At 40.0% G+C, this 20,507-nt stretch overlaps 1 protein-coding gene across 11 annotated transcripts in view; it reads left to right on the top strand.

Moving 5' to 3' along the window:
* tmem161b (transmembrane protein 161B) overlaps nt 1-20,507 on the top strand; it is a 75,823-nt gene that overhangs the window by 12,155 nt on the left and 43,161 nt on the right. For 5 of the 11 annotated variants that reach the window (XM_048527219.2, XM_048527218.2, XM_048527222.2 and 2 more), the window contains 2 exons: nt 12,659-12,742; nt 19,923-20,020. In XM_048527219.2, coding sequence (XP_048383176.1) covers nt 12,659-12,742; nt 19,923-20,020 — 182 coding nt within the window. Of the gene's footprint in view, nt 1-12,656; nt 12,743-19,792; nt 20,086-20,507 lie in introns of those variants that run through there. The other 6 variants (XM_048527225.2, XM_048527224.2, XM_048527229.2 and 3 more) reach the window with 4 other exon arrangements.

The raw sequence follows: 20,507 nt of genomic DNA on the forward strand, positions 1-20,507 counted from the left end.
ATTTACCAGGATGTTGTCTGGTATGGAGGGAAGGTCTTATGAGGAAAGGCTGGGGGAGTTGAGACTGTTTTCGTTGGAGAGAAGAAGGTTAAGAGGCAACTTAATAGAGACATACAAGATGATCAGAGGATTAGGTAGGGTGGACAGTGAGAGCCTTTTTCCTTGGATGGTGATGGCTAGCACAAGGGGGCATAGCTTTAAATTGAGGGGTGATAGATTCGGACAGAATTCAGAGGTATGTTCTTTACTCAGAGAGTAGTAATGGTATGGAATCCCCTGCCTGCAACAGTAGTAGACTCACCAACTTTAAGGGCATTTAAATGATCATTGGATAAACATATGGATGATAATGGAATAGTGTAGGTTAGATGGGCTTCAGATTGGTTTCACAGGTTGGCGCAACATCGAGGGCCCAAGCGCTGTAGTGCTCTGTGTTCTGTGTCCAATACAGCCACAACATGCCCTCCCAACTCCTATTCTCAATGCACTGACCAATAAAGACAAGCATACCAAAAGCATTTTTATCTATCCTGTTGACCTGGGATTCCACTTTTAAGTAACTGTGAACTGCACTCCCAGGTCTCTTTGTTCAGCAACACTCCCCAGACCTTACCATTAAGTATATAAGTCACGATTTTGCCTTTCCAAAATGCAGCACCTTGCATTTATTTAAATAGAACTCCATCTGCCACTCTTCAGCCAGTTGGCTTATCTGATCAGGGTCCTGCTGTACTCTGAGGTAATCACCTTTGCTGTCTGCTACACCTCCAATTTTGTTGTTTTCTGCAAACTTACTAGCCATACCTCTTATGTTCACATCCAAATCATTTATATAAATGATGAAAAGCAGTGGACCCAGTACCAATCCTCGCGGCACACCACTGGTCTCCAGTATGAAAACCCTCTACCACCACCCTCTGCCTTCCACCTTCAAACCAATTCTGTATCTACGTGGTCAGTTCTCCCTGTATTCCCATGTGATCTAACCTTGCTAACCAGTCTACCATGCGAAAACTTGTTGAACACCTTACTGAAGTCCGTATGGATCACATCCACTGCTTTACCCTCATCAATCCTCTTCGGTGGTACTGCAATCAATTTCAATACCTGCTTTCCCGTTTACAAAGCCACATTGACTATCCCTAATCAGTCCTTGCCATTCCAAATACGTGTAAATTCTGTCCCTCCAGATTCCCTCTAACAATTTGCCCACTGCTGACACAGTCCTGATAAAGGGGCTCGGCCCAAGACGTCAGTTCTCCTACATCTGTGATGCTGCCTGAGCTGCTGTGTTCCTCCAGTTCCACACTGTATTGACTCCGACTCTAGCATTTGCAGTTCTTGCCATCTCTGCTATGTTCACCACTGATGTCAGGCTCACCGGTTTATAGTTCCCTGGCTTTTCCTTACCAGCTTTTCTTAAATAGTGATACCTTGTCGACCCACCTCCAGTCTTCGATGCCACCTGTGGCTGTTGATGATACAAATATCTCAGAAAGCAGCCAAGCAATCACTTCCTTACTTCCACAGAGTTTAGGGTACACCTGATCAAGTCCTGGAGATTTATCCACCTTTATGCATTTTAAGATGCCCAGCAACACCACGTGTGTAATATAGATATGTTCAAGATGTCACTATTTATTTCCATACATTTTCTACATTCCACATCCTTCTCCCTGGTAAATACTGATGCAAAATACTTGTTTAGTATCCCCCCATCTCCTGCAGTTCCACACATAGCTGACCTTGTTAATCTTTGAGGGACCCTTTGTGTCCCTTGTTACTCCTTTGTCCTTAATATATTTGTAGAATCACTTTGTATTCTCCTTAACCCTATTTGCCAAAGATGTCCCCTTTTTGTCCTCCTGATTTCCCTCTTAAGCATATTCTGCTGCCTTTATACTCTTCAGGAATTCACTTGATCCCTGCTGTCTATTCTTGAAATATGCTTCCTTCTATTTCTTGCCCAAAACCTCAATTTCTTTAGTCATCCAGCATTCTCTACGCCTACCCTTCACCCTTACGGGAATATATTATTGCTGGAATCTCATTATCTAAATTTTGAAGGTTTGAAATACCAGATGTAGTGTAACTGTTGCCATCCCTTTATTTAACTGTTACATCTTAAATAGTTAAAAAATTTAAAAAAGAATACAAAACATGTCAACATGGCTTTACTACCATTCCTACTGTGCTGTTTAAAGTGCATGACTTCCTTAGTAGATTCCAGCATTTTACCAATAACTGATTTGAGGCTAACTTGTCCAGTTCCTTGTTTTCTGTCCCCATTTTTGAAACATCCTGTAGTATTTATCAACATTAAATCTATTAGTATCATTCCCAAATCCAGGGCATTTAGGAAAACCATAACTAGTACATTCATTATCTCTGTAGCTATCTCTTTTAGGACTCTAGGCTACAGGCCAAGGATTTGTTGGATTTTCATCCTTTGAGTTTTTCAAATATTTTTACTCCGCTGATATAAATTTTTACTCTCTCATTTCAGCCTCTAAAGTTACCATCTGCTTCTGGTATGAAACTTGTCTGACTTCACAATAGAAAATACATAAAAATATTTGTTGACTATATCTACCATTTTCTCACTCCCTTAATAATCTCTGTCTCTGCTTTTAAGGAGCCAACAATGCTGTCCCCTTTTATAGATATTTTCTAATTTGCCTGTTTGCTCTTACCCAGCTCTGGAGCAGATGGGACTTGAACCAAGGTCTCCTTGCCAGAGGACTTTACCACTGTGCCATTTGAGCCCTCAACCATTTTTTATACACTTAACAGTTCTTCCAATCTACTTTTTATAACAAGCTAACCCTTTTTTCTCCTCTTTTTTTGAGTTAACTTTTTAGTGGCCGTGTGTTGGGTTTTAAAACACTCCCAATACTCAGACTGGTTACTGCTTTTTGTTGCAACTTTGTTAGCTGCATCTTTTAATTTAATACTGTCCTTAACTTTCTGAGCTATGAAATGAATTTTGTTGGTGATGTTTTATTCTTCAATAAAGTATATTTTTATTCACTGTTTTGAACTATTTCTTTAAATGTTTGCCACAATTCATTTATCTCCAAACCACTGATTTTATTTGCCCAATTGATTGTAGCCAATTCTCTCCTAGTAGCTATGTAGTATGCTTTCTTTAAGATTCTTGATGGTCATTAGAGTGTGCCACTTTCAGACTTCACATGGAATTCAGTGATGGTATGATCATAATTTCTTAGTGGAACTTTTACTTTACTAATGACTTTACTAATGAATGTGCTTCATTATACAGTTCTATATCAATGATAGCTGTTGTAACTAAAGAAAAAGTAATGTGTTGCTTCAAGAAACTTGGCTTATCATTACACCAGTTGGCATGTAGTTTTCTCAAGAGCTTGTTGATAAACTCAAGAGTTCTTGAAGTGGTGTTTGGCTGTTATAATGATGGATTGTAGAAGAGGATACAAGTGCTGTCCAGCTAACTTATTGCCATATAAATGAAACGATTTGACATTGTGAGGTCATGTGCTGTTTCAGATGCCGAACTCTTGCTTTTGCTAATGCTCTCAATTCGATTTCTAAGGTAATTTGAAAACCAACTCTAAGTAAAAGATCCCGGTGCAAATAGACCTCAGTCTGTAACAGTTTGTCTCGCAATATCTAGATTCTGGCTTCTTCAAAAATTTATAATCCTCGCTGCCCTTGAAATGGTAGTGGTGAGCTGCCTTCTTGATCTATTTCAGTCCAAGTACAGTATGTTGACCCAGAATGCTGTTAAGGAAGGAATTCCAGGGCATTGACCTAGCATCAGTACAGGAATGGCGATAAATTGCCAAGCCAGGATGACGAGTGGCTTAGAGAGGAACTCAAAGGTGGTGGGGTTCCTATGTATCTGCTGCCCTTGTCTTTCTAAATGGAAGTTGTCATGGGTTTGGAAGGTGGTGTGTGAGGATCTTTGAATTTCTGCAGTGTAGATAGTACACACTGCTGCTTTTGAGCATCAGTGGTGGGGGGAGTAGATGCTTGTGGATATAGTACCAGTCAAGTGGACTGCTTTGTCCTGGATGGTGTTAGTCTTTGTGACTGTTATTGAATTTGTACCCATCCAGAAAAGTGGGAAATATTCTATCACACTGTATTACTTGTGCCTTGCAAATGGTAGATAGGGTTTGGAGAGTCAGGAGGTGAGTTACTCGCCTCGGTATACCTAGCTGTGACCTGCTGATGTAGCCACTGTAATTATGTGTTAAGTCCAGTTGAGTTTCTGGTCAGTGGTAACCCCCAAGATGGTGATAGTGGGGATTCAGTGGTAGTCACGCCATTGAGTGTCAAAGGGCAGTGATTAGATCATCTCTTATTGGAGACTGTCATTGCCTGCATCTTTGTTGTGCAAGTGCCAGCCCACGCATGAATATTGTTCACATTTGTGTTGTCTGAACATGGACTGCTTCTGTATGTGACAAGTCACGAATGGTGCTGAATGTTGTCTGACCTTATTATGGAGCAGCTAAAAATGGCTCGGCTAGGACACTACCATGAGGAACTTCTGAAGAGATGTCCTAGAGCTGAAATAACTGACCTCCAACAACTACAATAACCATCCTTTGTGCCAATCATTACTCCAAGCAGTGGGTTTGCCCCTGGATTCCCATTTGGAGTGTAGTCGTATGCATGTGAATTAAATGTTGTATTCCACGCATCTCCTTTGTCGAACTGCCCACAAACAACCTCTGCCCACTGGCCCTTTTCAGAATTGATAACTTCAATTCTGTGCAGATGTAAGACAAATTAGAAATAAACAAAAAAAAAAATAGCTTTACATATGACTGACAAATGTACAAAAAACAAAGGGTGGCTGAACTCTGCCTGTGGCAGGACAAAGATAGGGAAAACAATACCGATTCTACAGTTATGAAAACAGGTGTTTTCAATATGGGATTTTACAGTTATGAAACAGATGTTTCTGCAGCCACTGATGTGAATCTAGAATCAAATGTAGTTTCCCTGGTATATGGATTGATGTTGTTACTAAGTGACTGTGGAGCACTTTAAGAGGTGTTGTGAATATCTAGCTCTTGGTCCAAGTGTTTCCGTCAGAATATAAAGATGAGGTTTTGGAGTTAAAGTTTGAAACAGAAGAAGTTAGCATACAATTGCAGCGAGTAATGTAGAAGGCAAATGGAATTTTAGCCTTTACTACCAGAGATTTTGATTTTTTTAAAATAGGGAAATCTTATTACAACTGTACAGAGTTGGTGAAGCCATACCCACAGTATTGTGTGCAGTAGGGTACTTGTATTTAAGAAAGGATATATTGGCATTGGAAGCAGTTTAAAGAGATTCAGTAGGCTGATTCCTGGGATGAAGGGGTCGACTTATCAAGATCAGCTAAACAAGTTGGGTCTTTGTTCATTTAGAGTTTAGAATTAGGGTGATCTTCTTGAAACAAGTCCTCAAAATCTTGAGAGGGTAAATAGCAAGAACTGCAGATGCAGGAGCCAGAGACAACACAATGTGGAACTGGAGGAACATGGGTCAGGCAGCATCAGAGGAGTGGGAAAGTTGACGTTTCGAGTCAGGACCCTTCTTCATTTAAGTGATAATGGGAACTGCAGATGCTGGAGAATCCAAGATAATAAAATGTGAGGCTGGATGAACACAGCAGGCCCTTCTTCATTTAAAACTGTTTTGAATTATGAGGTCCATTGATAAGTCCAACAGAAGGAAAGATATGCAGAGAGCAGAGAATAGGAAGGGTTCAAAACCAGTTGGTTAAGATAGCATAAATGGGGTAAAACTGTTCCCATTGACACCAGGATCTGGAATCAGATTTGAGGTGGTCAACAGAAGAAGCAACAGTGTGACAATGCGTTTTTATGCAGCGATCTGAATGCATTACCTGAGAGAGTGGTGCAAGTGGATTCAGACGAGACCCTCAAAAGGAAATTGGACATTTATTTGAAAAGAAAAGAACTTTGACGTGAAGTAGGGGGAGTGAAACTAGGAAAGGTGCTTTTGCAGAGAGTTAACATGAGCACAACAGCTCAAACTTTCCTTGATAACAAAGTATGGAGCTGGATGAACACAGCAGGCCAAGCAGCATCTTAGGAGGACAAAAGCTGACGTTTTGGACCTGGACCCTTCATCAGAAAAGGGGGATGGGGAGAGGATTCTAAAATAAATAGGGAGAGAGGGGGAGGCGGACCGATGACGGATGGAGGAGAAGATAGTCGGAGAGGAGAGTATAGGTGGGGAGGTAGGGAAGGGATAGGTCAGTCCAGGGAGGATGGACAGGTCAAGGGGGCGGGATGAGGTTAGTAGATAGGAAATGGAGGTGCGGCTTGTGGTGGGAGGAGGGGATAGGTGAGAGGCAGAACAGGTTAGGGAGGCAGGGACGAGCTGGGCTGGTTTTGGGATGCAGTGGGGGGAGGGGAGATTTTGAAGCTTGTGAAATCCACATTGATACCATTGGGCTGCAGGGTTCTCAAGTAGAATATGAGTTGCTGTTCCTGCAACCTTCGGGTGCCATCATTGTGGCACTGCAGGAGGCCCAGGATGGACATGTCATCGTAGGAATGGGAGGGGGAGTTAAACTGGTTCGCAACTGGGAGGCGCAATTGTTTATTGCGAACCGAGTGGAGGTGTTCTGCAAAGCAGTCCCCAAGCCTCCTCTTGGTTTCCCCAATGTAGGGGAAGCCACGCCGGGTACAGCGGATGCGGTATACCACATTGGCGGATGTGCAGGTGAACATCTGCTTCATGTGGAAAGTCATCTTGGGGCCTGGGATGGGGGTGAAGGAGGAGGTGTGTGGGCAAGTGTAGCACTTCCTGCGGTTGCAGGGAAAGGTGCCGGGTGTGGTGGGGTTGGAGGGGAGTGTGGAGCGGACAAGGGAGTCCCGGAGAGAGTGGTCTCTCCAGAAGGCAGATAAGGGTGGGGATGGAAAAACGTCTTTTAGTGGTGGGGTTGGATTGTAGATGGCGGAAGTGTCGGAGGATGATGCTTTCCTGACTAACTGCTACTCAGGACCAAAACAATTTATACCTAGTTTCACCAGCAACATGTAAATAGCTAGTTATTGTAACACACTTGACCTTAATAAGAGCAGAGAAAAGGAAAGATTTCTAATCTATTACAGTTGTACAATTTACCTATATCTCTTTGTAAACTCCCAAATATATACGCTTTCAATCACGATTAAGATAGACAAAAGATAACACGTGGGTGAAGAAAAGAACATAACAGGATAAATAAATTTTCAAAGATGAAAAGCCCAAACCACAATGTGGCAAGTTATTTTCTCTCAGCCTTTTGATTTTAACAATGATTACACGTTGTCTGTAGTGTGACAATTGTTCTTTGATTTGATGGTTGATTTCGGTGGACCTGTGACCGTTTGTGGTTAGAGTTTTTCTTGTAAGCATTCTTGGTTTTTGTTTGTTGTTTAGTTTTGTTTTCTCCCCGTCACAAAAAAAATGGATGTTTTCTGACTTCAGGCTCTGGGTATTTTCTCTCTGCTGTTGGCAGCAATAGCTCTTTAACACTTTGCAGCTCCACCAGCTGTTGCCAGGCCGAATTTATTTAACTCAAGACTTTTGGTACTGCTAAGTCCCAAATCGACCCCTCATTGCTTCCAGAGGCAACATTGTATTGCACAGCTCAAAAAAATGCAGCATTTAGCTTTCAAATTGAAAGGCTACCCTGATATTTCAGGTGTAGCAATCCAAATGCCATGTCAATTAAGTGTGGGCAACCAAAGTCAAAACTGTTTGGGTGAGAAAAGGAATTGGGAATTGGATGAATCAGAAAAGGTGAGAGAGAGATACTGTCAAACTACTTCTTTACCCACTTTCCTCTGACACCACAGTTTTTGAACTTCTTTTCTAATGCACAATCTCACCTGCTAACTCTTCATTGCTGTTTTCAACTATTGTTCTCTTGGACTGTTCTTTCTCAGGCTTGCTTGCTCTGATGCACTTCCAGAAGAACATGGAATGGGTATAGAGACTGTTTTTGATAAGATAGACAAAGAAAAGCTGTTCCTGTTAGCTGTTGGTGCAAGAACTAGGAAATGATTCAAAATTTTTGGAGAAGAAATACAGGGGTATGTGAAGACCATCTTTTTTTGATTATATGCAGTAGGTGGTAATGCCTTAAGCTGGGGGAAGTACTGATAATAAAACACTTTAATAGGACATTAGCTGGACACTTGAAAATAATCTTGCCGAGTATTGCGGCTAAAGTGTTAAAATGGGGCTAAGTGGATTGTTTTATACAGAACCAGCATGGAATTGAATGACCAGAATGGCTTCCATCCGAATTGAAATGACTCCTTGACTCCTTGAGGGTTATAGAGAATGTGGAATTGTCCTTCTTGGAATAAGGAAGGCTGAGAAAATTTGGTAAATAGATTTTTTAAAAAAATGAAGCGCTCAGACAGAATAATAAAGGAATGAAATGCCTTTAGTGGCTGAAGGGTGCATAATGAGAAGCACAGATTTAAAATTGGTAAAAGATCAGGTGGAGAAAGGAAAATAATTTTTATTTGAATGAATGGTCGGAATTTGTTATGCGTGATGGACTGGTGGATATGGATTCTGTTGCGGACATCGAAAAGAAATTGGGTAATCACTTGAAGAAAAAAAAGAACTGTGAGGTTACAGGTAAAGAAGTGGATGATTGGAACTAACTGTTGAAAAGCCTGCACATGTTGAATGTGTCAAAAGGTTTCTGTGCTGTACCGTTCAATGATAAGTTTTATTTTGTTTCTGTCACAGCTGTGAAACAGATTGCATGAATTACGCTTCTTCTGCTCCTTAGTTTAATGTGTTAGATTTTCAAGTCTGACTGTGATATTTCATTCTCTCATTTAAGATACATGGGACCAATCCTTTAGCCAAAAAGTAACAGACAGATTTTTAAAATATTTTGTTATTCTGGTTGACTTACTGAGTGCATGTTTAGATATCAAGGCAGGTGTTGAAATTTTAATTGTGAGGCTTATAAATTCAGCAGGAAAGTATAACCATAATGGTCTTTGGCATTCCATGTGGAAAGATTAATTTCTGGACGAGCTCTGAGAACCTAAGCAAACATTTGCCTGATTTAGCAATGAAAGACCCTGAAGCAGTTATATAAATGAACAGGCCATTATGCAAACGCAAGAGCATTGATGCCGCAGCTACCGAGTAGGTACTTTAGCTTAGTCAAGCTGTGGCATTGAGAATCAGAAGTTCATGTTTAATGGGATTTTCTTACAGCAAGAGAATTAGATGGGGCTGAATTTGTTAAGTGCATCTAAGAAGGCTTCTTGAAACAGTATGTGGATAGCCCTAACCAGAGGAGGGGCCATACTGGACCTTGTATTAGCTGATGAGCCTAGCCAGGTAACTGACCTTTCAGTGGGAGAACATTTTGCAAAGAGTTATCACAACTCCTTAAGTTTTAAGATAGCTATGAAAAATGGTAAGTCAGAACCTTCCAAGAAGGTACTAAATAGGGGGAGGGCAAATTATGCCAGTATTAGGAGGGAGCTAGGGTGTGTTAATTGGGAGGAGCTGTTATTGGGCAAGTCACATTTGATGTAGTTGTTTAAAGACCTGCTGATCAGAGTTCCGGACTGGTATGTTCCAGGATGGAGAAGGATGATAAGGTAAGGGACTCTTGGATGAGGAGTGTTGTGAATCTATTCAAAAGGGAAAAAAGAAGTATATGTAAGGTTTAAGAAGTTAAAATCAGACCAGGCCCATGAGGAATATAAAGAAAGAAATATAAAGAATAATGTAAAGGAAAGGACTTGAAAGGAATTGAGAGCAAGAAGGGCCTGTGAAATGTCCTTGGCAAGTAGGGTTAAAGAGAATCCCACGGCATTCTATACATACATTAAAAATAAAAGGGTAACTAGAGAGAAGGTAGGACAACTCAAGGAGGCAGAGGATGTGGGCAAGATCCTAAAAGAGTGTTTTGCATCAGTATTCTTCCAGGAGACGGAAATGGAGGATGGTGAGATTTGTATGGAGAGTGCGAATATGCTGGGGCATTTGACATCAAGTAGGATGTTTTGTTGGGTTTTTTGAAGAGCATTAAAGTGGATAAGTCCCCAGGGCCCGATAGTATCTTTCCCAGGTTATTCATAGAGACAAGAGAGAAGATTGCTGAGGCTTGACCATCCTAAGGATTCATAGCTGAGGCTTTGCATCCTCACTAGCCTCTGGAGAGACCCTGAGGATTGGTAAGTAGCTAATGTTGTTCCTCTGTTCCAGAAAGGAAATAGAGACAATCCAGGAAGCTACAAACTGGTGAGTCTCACATTGGTGGTTGAAAAGCTATTGGAGAGAATTCTTAGGGATAGGATTCATGTGCATTTGGAAAAGGATGACCTAATTAGGAACAGTCAGCATGGCTCTTTGCGGAGCAGGTCATGTCTTATTAAGTTGATTGAATTTTTCGTGAAGGTGACAAAGATGATTGAGGGTAGAGCAGTGGATGTTGTCTATTTGGATTTTAGTAAGGCTTTTGAGACCCTCATTGTAGGTTCAGCCAGAAGATTAAGACGCATGGGATCCAGAGTGACTTGGCCATGTGAATTCAGAATTGGCTTGCCTATGGAAGGCAAAGGGAAGTGTTAGGGTGTGGTTATTTTTTTGCTGGAGGTCGGTAAACAATGGATTTTTGCAGGGATCCATACTGGGACCTCTGCTGTTTGTGATATATATAAATGACTTGGATGAGACTATAGATGGGTGTGATAGTAAGTTTGCAGACGATACAAAGATGAGTGAAGTTATGAATATTGTGGAAGGTTGTCAAAGGATACAATGGGATATAGATCTGTTGCAACTATCGGCGGAGAATTGACAGACGGAGTTTAATCCAGGTAAGTGTGAGGTGCTGCATTTTGGGAAATCAAATGTTAAGGAACAGCACAGTTAATGACAGGGCCCTGAACAGCATTGATGTACAGATGGATCTTGGGTTTCAAGTCCATAGCTCCTTGAAAGTGGTCGCACAAGTAGATAGGGTGATAAAGGTGGTGTATGGCTTGCTTGCCTCTATTGGTCGGGGAATTGAGTACCAAGTCAGGATGTCATGTTGCAGCTTTATAAGACTTTGGTTAGGCCACATTTAGAGTATTGCGTTCAACTCTGATCACCACATTACAGGAAGAATGTGGAGGCTTTTGAAGAGGATGCAGAAAAGGGTTGCCACGATTAGGGGATATGAGTTATCAGACATGGCTAATAAAGTTTGGGTTGTCTTCTGGAGTGGCAGAGGCTGAGGGGAGACTTGATAGAAGCCTATGAAATTATGAGATGCATAGATAGTGTTGACGGTCAGAATCTTTCTCCCAGAGTTGAAATTTATAATACTATAGGGGCATGCATATAAGGTGAGAGGGTGAAAATTCAAAGGAGATGTGAGGGGCAGGTTTTTTAGAGTAGTAGGAGTCTGCTGCTGAGGTGGTGGTGGAGGCAGATACAGTAGGGACATTTGAGACTTTTGGATGAGCCCGTGAATTTGTAAGGAATCTAGGGATATGGATCAACTGTGCATTGAAGGGATTTATCTTGGTGTCATGTTTACCACTACATTATAGGCTGAAGGGCTCGTTGCTGCGCAGGTACATGTTCTATAGAAAAGTAAAATTAAAGCATTAGCCTGACACTAGGCAACTTTTGATTGGTCAATTATAAACAAGCCCAGTGTAAGTAGAAAGGCACAAGATCCATTTTCAGACAAGCACTGAACCAATGAAAGAAGAATTTTGCCACCCTCTCTTCATAGAAACTCATTCGAAAGTAACTCTGGCACTGGGTGCACATAATATTGATGCCAAAAAGAACAGCAAACAATCTGGAGTAAAATCTGGAGTAGAAACATGAGCTGTCTTTAAAGAGAAGTTGATTCAACTAGAGGCGATGTACATTCCCTTGAGAGAGAAAGATAGGGCAACCAGATCCTGACCTCCCTTTATCACAAAGGCGATAGAAAATAAGATGAAGCAAAAAAAGTGCACGTAACTGATGGAATAAATGATAATCAGCCTGTATAAAGAAAGTTCAGGGGAGAAGTGAGAAAGGAAATGAAAATGTGAGTAGAGACTGACAACCTATTTCGTCGTTTCTTTTTGTATGCCTGCAATGATTTTGTGACTTCAGATTGGTGTGGATCTTATTTCTTTTGTACTTCTGCCTGTCTCTATGCCAAGCATATTTTGTGTTCAAGTTTTGTGTTTTTTTGCCTTTTTCATTTGCTCTTTGTTCACATGGAATAAAAGTAGAATGAATTAGAATACATTTTGAAATCCCCATCTAATTTGTGGAATGTGGACAAGGAAATTCAGATTGGGCCTGGTAGTCCAGCACTAGACTTGTAGAAGAAAATAATAATGGGATAAGAGGAATATTTAAAAAGTGAAATAGTTAAATACAAAGAATGTGAAAGTAGTAAAATGGCTGGTTTGTGTGACTTTTAGAGATGCTGTTGATTATTTGTGATTGAGTCTGGGAACAAATTTACCTAACAACATTGTAAGATCCATAGTCTACAAAATTATATTTGTTCAAAGTAGAACATTTTTTTTCCTCCAATGTGCATGTGATTAATTTAGTGATTGTTGGGAAGGAAACCATTTTGAATGTCAGTAATTTTACATCTATATTGTTGCAGCTTGAAATGGTATCAGCATCCTACGGAAGAACAACTTCAGGCCCTTGCTGGAAAGCACCAAAAAGCAAAATCTAGGAAAGACAGGTAATGGTTGCTATGTTGTCACTTCCAGAACATTTGACAGTAGGTTATCTGTCCAATTATCATTAAATTAATCAAGAGCCAAGGAAGATTTTTGTTTCCATTTCTTTTGACTCTTTGATACTCCACAGTTGTCATCTTCATGTCTTGCAGTTGGGTGTCGGCAGAAGCTCAATTTGCTAGTGTTGGCTCTGCCTTGTAAAGTTTTGGATTCAAACCCCATTCTAGAAACTTCAAACATAGAACAGATCTTTCCAACAAGATGTTAAGCAGACACTCCTTTTAAGATCATAAGAAGTAACAGCAGAATTAGGTCAATCAGGCTATCAAATTTGTTCCATCATTGAGTAAGATAGTGACTGATCTGTTTGTGGCCTAAACTACAATTCTTGCCTGTTCCCTTTCACCTTGATCTTCTTTGGAGATCAAAAATCTAATTAAGCCTTGATTATATTCAATGGTTCAGCTTCGGACTAAGAGCTCCAAAGACTAATGATTCTCTGATAAACAAAATACCTACTCATCTCCTTCTTAAATGGGAGACACATTATTTTTAAATGCTGTCCCTACTTTCAGGTTCACCCTCGATGAAACATCTTCTCCATATCTCAAGACTCCTCAGCTTCCTTTGTTTCAATAAGATCACTCATCATTCTTCTAAATTCCAATAAGTATAGGCCCATAAGATGACATTTTCATCCCAGCAATCAGTCTAGTGTCCGTAGAAAAGTACAGCACAGTACAGGCCCTTCGGTCCATGATGTTGTGCCATGGGACAAATTTGAAATCCCCATCTAATTTGTGGAATGCAGACAAGGAAATTCAGATTGGGCCTGGTAGTCCAGCACTAGACTTGTAGAAGAAAATAATAATGGGATAAGTTCCTGAAGTGTTTCCAATGTAAAAATATCCCTTCAGTTAGAAGACTATAGATTTTACTGTAGGTACAACCTCAAAAATGCCCCATACGGTTGTAGTGAGACTTTCCTACTTTTATATTCTCTTGCTTTAATTGCAAGGGTCCTTTTTGCCTTCCTAATTACTTGCTATACTCTAATACCTTTTTTTTGTGATTCATGCGTACAGGCACCCATGTCCCTTTTATACCACACTGATTTGCAGACTGTTCCCATTTCAATGGTTTCCTGCTCAGGTTGGAAATGTCAATCTCCTACATTATTTTACTGCATTTACCATTTCACATCTTAACTCACCAATCTATATCTCCTCTTAAACCCCTTGTATCCTCCTCACACCTTGCATTTCTGTTTATTTTTAGTCATCAGCAGCTTTAGGTACAGTAGAGTAGGTGTCTTCATCCAAGTCATTAATCTAGATTTTTATTCAGAGTCCCTAACACTGATCTCTGTGGCTTTTCACTGCTACAGTTCAATAACCTGAAAAAATGATATTTATGTCTACCCTCTCTCTGTTGTTAGCCAATCCTTCAAATTACACCCCAACACCCTGAGCTGTTACCTTGTGTAGTAACCTTTTCTGTCACACCTTATGCAATGCCTTTTGGAAATCCAAATATTTTACTGGCATCACTTTGTGAATTTCATTTCTTACTTCTTTCAAGATTTCTAGTAAATTTTGTCAAATGCAACTGTTCTTTCTCAAAAAGCCATGTTAATTTATGCCTGACTGTATTATAAATTTCTAAATCCAGCATATGCCTTCTTAATTCTAGAATTTTCCCGACTAAATTCTGTTAACTGGCTTATGGTTTCCTGCTTCCTTTGTCTCTTCTATCTTGAACAGAAGTACTACATTTGCCCAGTTAAAAGCACTGAGACCTTTAAAGAACATGGGTAGTCTTAGAAGTTTACAACCAATGCGAGCACTAAAAGCCATGCTTTTAAGAACCAAGAATTCAACCCTTCAGGGCAGGAGACTTTTGTCAGCCTTTAGCATTACTGGTTCTGCTCATTGCTGAACTCCAAGCCTGTCTATGCTCCAGCTACATGTTAAAAATTCCATGTGCTACTTCAAACAGAGGTAGGACAATTCTCACTGGTGTTCTCAGATGATATTTATAGCTTGACTAACATGTTCCATAGTAAAGTAAGGCAAGTGACTGAGATGTTAGTGGGGGAGTGCTTCGGGGCCAGTGATCCTAATTCTATTAGCTGTCAAGTATGTATGGAAAAGGACAGACCTGATCTAAAAATTACAGTTCTAAATTGGTGTAAGGCCAATTTTGATAGTATGAAGCATGAACTTTGAAAAATTGATTGGGAGAGGCCATTTGCTGTTAAAGGGACAGTTGAAAAGTAGGAGGCTTTCAAAAATGAGATAACAAGAATTCAAGTACAGTATATTCCTGTTAGTACGAAGGACGAGACTCATTGGTGTTGGCAATGCCTGATGACGAGAGAAATTGAGGCTGTGGTCAAGAAAAAGGAGGAGGCATATGTAAGATGTGGACAACTAGGATCCTTGGAGCAGTATGAGAGCAGTAGGAATATGAGGGAAATCGGGAGGGCAAAAAGGTGATACAAGATAGCTTTTACAAATAGGGTAAAAGAAGAATCTATAGAGATTCTACAAATATATTAAGGGCAAAAGAGTAACTAAAGAGAGAATTGGGCCCATTAAAAAAATCAGCAAGGTCATCTATACGTGGAACCCACAGGAGATGAGTAAGATATTACATGAGTATTTTGCATCAGTATTTACTTTGAAGAAGGCCTTGCAAGCTAGAGAACTTGGGGAAATAAATATTGAAAGCATAAAGTGTCCATATTATTGAAGAGGAGATGCTGGACACCTTCAAATGCACAACGGTGGATAAATCCTGGGACCTGATTAGGTGTGTCCTAGAAATTTGTGGGAAGCTGGTAAGGAGATTGCATGGCCCCTTCCAGAGATATTTGTATCATCAATAGCCACGGGTGAGGTACTGGAAGATTGGAAGTTAGCTGATGTGCTCACATTATTTTAAGAAAGGTGGTCAGGAAGATCCACGGAATTAAAGATCAGTGAGCCTGCATCAGCATCAAAGTTATTGAAGTGAATTCTGAGGGATAATATTTACATGCATTTGGAAAGGCAAGGACTGATTAGGGATAGTCAGCATGGGCTTGTGCATGGGAAATCTTGTCTCACTAATTTGATTTAAGTTTTATTTTGAAGAAGTGACCAAGAAGATTGAAGGCAGAGTGGTAGGTGTTGTCTATATGGACTTCAGCAAGGCATTCAACAATGTTCAGCTTGGTGGTCTGGTTAGCAAGGTCATATCACATGGAATCCAAGGGTTGCCAGCCAATTGAATACAAAATTGGCTTGAAGGTAGGAGAAAGAGGCTGGTAGTGAAGGGTTGTATTTTTTTTGGACAGGAGGCCCAAGGCCAGTGGTGTACTACAAGGATCAGTGCTGTGTCCACTGTTTTTGTTTTGTGATTATGTAAATGATTTCGATGTGAATGCAAGAGGATTGGTTAGTAAGTTTGCAGATGACACCAAAAATTGGTGGTGTTAGTGAACAGTCGCGAAGGTTATCTCAAGTACAACAAGACCTTGATCAGATGGGCCAGTGGACCAAGGAATGGCAGATGGAGTTTAATTTGGATAAATGTGAGGTGCTGCTTTTGGTAAGGTGCATCAGGGCAGGACTTGTACGGTAAATGGTAGGACCCTAGCAAGTGTTGCTGAACAAAGAAACCTAGCGGTACAGCTGCATCATTCCTTGAAAGTGGAGTCACAAGTAAACAGGGTGGTGAAGAAGGTGTTTGGCACACCTGCCTTTATTGGTAAGTACAGCGACTATAGGAGTTGGGATGTCATTTTGCGGCTGTACAGGGCATTGATGAGGGCAGACTTAGAACACTGTTGAATTCTGCGATAGAAAAAATGTTGTTAAAGTTGAAAGAGTTCAGAAAAGATTTCAAGGATGTTGCTGGGATTGGATGGTTTGAGCTATAGAGAGAGATTGAATAGGTTGGGGCTTTATTTCACCTGGAGTATTGGATGGTGAGGGGTGAGGTGATAGAGGTTTATAAAATCATGAGGGCATGGATAGCGTGAATAGCCTGGGTCGTCTTCCCAGGGTAGGGGAATCCTAAACTAGAGGCCTTGGTTTGAAATGAGAGGGAAAAGATTTAAAAGGGACCTGAGGGGCAACTTAATCACAAAGAGGGTTGTGCGTTATGGAATGAGCTGCCAGAGGAAGTGGTGGAGTCCAGTACTATTATGTAATTTCAAACCCATCTGGATGGGTTTAGAGGAATGTAGGCCAAGCGCTGGAAAAGGGGATTAGATCACTTTAGGATATCTGATCAGCTTGATGAGTTGGACCAAAGGGTCTGTTTCTGTGCTGTATAACTCTATGACTCTGTCTTGAAAAAAGATGTCTGGTTATTATCCTTTTCCTATTTGTAGGGCCTCCCTGAGTCCAAATTAACTTTTTTATGTTTCCTACATTAAACTCATCTCTGCACTTCGGAACAGGAATTCATTGATTGCAAAGCACTTGTGAGCATCTTTAGGTCATGAAAGATTTTATCTAAATGTAAGTCTGTCTTTACTCCTCTGCCCTCACTATTTTGTTCTTTTCCTCTTCTACTTGCAAAGGGAGTAGTAGATCCAAGTGAAAGATGGAGAGGGCAAAAGGTGACCAAACAAGAGTAAAAGAAAAAAGGTGGTTGGGGAGGGCAGTTCTGTAAGGCACTGTCAAAATGGGCCCAATTTAGAGCAGTTGGTTATTGATGGAAGGTGAGGAGGAGCTGAGGGCTGCATTAGTGATTAGTGGACAGTGATTAGACCGCAGTTGTACAGTGATTTACTTGGGTAGGATGTAGTAGGCACAGGATGAGAGAGGGAAAGGATAATTGCAAGATGTGGAAGGAACAGTAGTCAATGTTGAGTTGCCTGTCTTTTGGCCCAGATCGTGTTCTGTATGGGCAAGCTTCTTAAACACATGAATAAACTCAAAAGCAAATTCCTTCCGTTCCAAAGCTTGTTTGTGGCCGTCATTGGAAAGCTTTAATTTCAACATGGACTTTTTTTTCTCTTTTGCATACAACTGTAGCTCTCTCATCCTGCAAGTAATGTGTTTGTACCAAACCAATCTCGAGCAACTGTTGGTATCTGCTACTGAAGTAGAAAAATATAGGTTCAGTTTCATATCGTCAGCTATAGTAATTGGGTAAAGCTAAGAGCTCCTAATGCATATATTGATTCAATGTGGTCATTCTTGTCAACATTGTATGCTGAAGTATAAGTGCTACACTCTGTTTCTCAACTAACTACTTGACACCTTTATAATGTATTGCACCAGTTGTAATTAGTTTTTTTGAGAGAGACCGCACTCGCATTCAAAGTAGAACCTAAACTTCCTTTGTAGTGGGGAAATGATATCAAAGAACTGGTGATTAATAACCTTTATGCTCTTTAATTAGTATTTTGTTTCCTATCAGTGTACTTACTAATTTTGAGATTCTGTTTCTTTACTCTTTGATGGGATGTGGGTGTCACTGGGAAGGCCAGAATTTGTCGCCACTTGCCTTTGAACTGAATGGTTTGCTTGGCCATTTCAAAGGGCAGTTAAGAGATACTCTCCACATTGCAATGTGTCTTGGTATCTTGGAGGCCAGACCAGATAAAGATGGCAGGTTTCCTTCCCTAACGGGCAGGAGTGCACCTGATAAGATTTTACAACAATTAATAATAGGTTGCTGGTTGACATTACCACGACTAGCATATAATTCCAGATTTATTAAACTAAATTACACCAGCCTCAGTTTTGTGGTTTGATTCCATGTTCCCAGAACATTAGCCTGAGCTTCTTGATTACTCGACCAACAACACTACCACAATGCTACCATTGCCCTTTGACTTGCTACAGTTAGATTTGAATTTGTCTGGTTCAGCACCATTAGCACGAGGCTATTGTACCCTTTACTTCTCTTGGTTGGTGTTTTGAAACATCTATTGTCATACTTTTTACCTCTAAATTTATGGAAGTAAAGGTGAATATCTGGAAAATTCTTGCAGTCAATAACTACCCAGTGATGTCCACATGCCATGAATGAATATTTAAAAAGTCACAAATTTGCAATACTATTTTAGAATGAAAGCCTGTTAAAGATGGAGGGATCAATAAAAACATAAAGTTAAGTTTATTTAAAATAGTTCTTTGTTAAATGTAACCATGAAGCTAGCAAGATGATCTTTGGATTATAGTGCATGCTGTTAAGGTGTGACCATGATGCAATCTTCTCACTAGATAATAGTAAACTCTCTGCCTCGTTCACATATACACACACACACCATACTTGCTGTTACTTTTTGAAGTCTTAGTTGTGTGCACACTTTCTGGTGCTATTGATTTTCAACCCATCCAGAGTCACTTTCAGGATTGGAATTTCAATCTTGTTCAACTTCAACCTATCCTAGATCCTCTCCATCATGGAGATCCTTCTCAGTGTCATCACCAAACTTTGCCTCTCTGTTTTATATTCAAACTCCGAAATTTCTTCCTTTCCATTCTTGATCAATGCAATGGTAAAACACCATTCCTCACCCTTTTTATATAAAGTAGTTTGTTCAAAATGTCTGAATCATAGGCAAATTGAACATGGTATGCATATCATCCCCAATTTTGATGACTTCTGACTACCTGGCCATTAACGTTTCCAATTCAAAGATTTTGATTTTGCCCTTGAATCTATCTAATAGCTCTTGTATGTCTTATGAACTGCTAATTTTCCTGTTTCTCCCTCAGTTAACCTCCCTCAGATCTTCACCTGCATCCCTGACACTTTCACTCAATTATTGAGGCATTTGGCTTCCTTGATCCCACTCTGGGATTCCCTCATAAATCCTTCTATGCTGTATCTTCTTTTTAAGAACCTCTAAAACTGCACCTTTACCAAGCTTTTGAGACCTCAAAACTCAAAACAATCTTTCTTGTCTGTTTTTCTGTTTTATCTAATCATTGACAACTTTAGTATTTCTTTATTTAAGTATTCTTATATGAATGCAAATTGTTGCTGTAGCAATGTTTACACCTTTCCAAGTAAGATGGAAGAGCATCAGTGTTTGTTTACAGTGTTTAGGCGTGCTCGAAATTAATCTCTGCGAGGGATGAGAAGGTAAGGATCTTCCATCTGGAATCAGAGTGAAGGAGCATGAGTTTCCATTAATAGACTTACAGCCACCTTATATCGTGGTTTTGCCAGGAAGTACAATGGGCACATAGAAAGCAAGCCACTGACTGTTCCTAAGGATATTGATCTGCATTTGGAAGCAAAGACCATTACAGAGTTGGATACACGAGGTAGGATATATGCCTGAAGATGGACATTTAATTATGTAATTGAAAATCCCTTTGAACTTAATGTGGTGAGTACTTCACACTCACTAATTTTCTTTTACTGTAACTGAGAAATTAGCTTTTATTTTTCAACATCACTGTAGTGTATGTGGAAATATTTCAACTAATGTTGTATTTGAGTACATCTTCGTTTATTTTTATTAGAATTCTACAAATATTGGAGAGATTCATCAGAATGTTTTGGTTTTCCTGAACAAAGCAGCCATCTCTAGTTGATTTATCTTGTTTAAAAGCCAAGATAAAACAAGTTGTCATAAAATAATTCTTCAGGCATTTTTATTTACTGGAGTCATGTGAAATTTTTTGTGACTGCCTTAGTACGAAATGCTGACCAATTTTTAACTTCTGTCGATGTTCCACAAATAATTTCTTTGCTATTGAAATTTCTCAGCTGTAATACATAATTTATTTCTTTCATTGACTACATCAC

This window comes from Stegostoma tigrinum, chromosome 3 (genome assembly GCF_030684315.1).
Source record: "Stegostoma tigrinum isolate sSteTig4 chromosome 3, sSteTig4.hap1, whole genome shotgun sequence".
In the NCBI taxonomy this organism is placed as follows: Eukaryota; Metazoa; Chordata; class Chondrichthyes; order Orectolobiformes; family Stegostomatidae; genus Stegostoma; species Stegostoma tigrinum.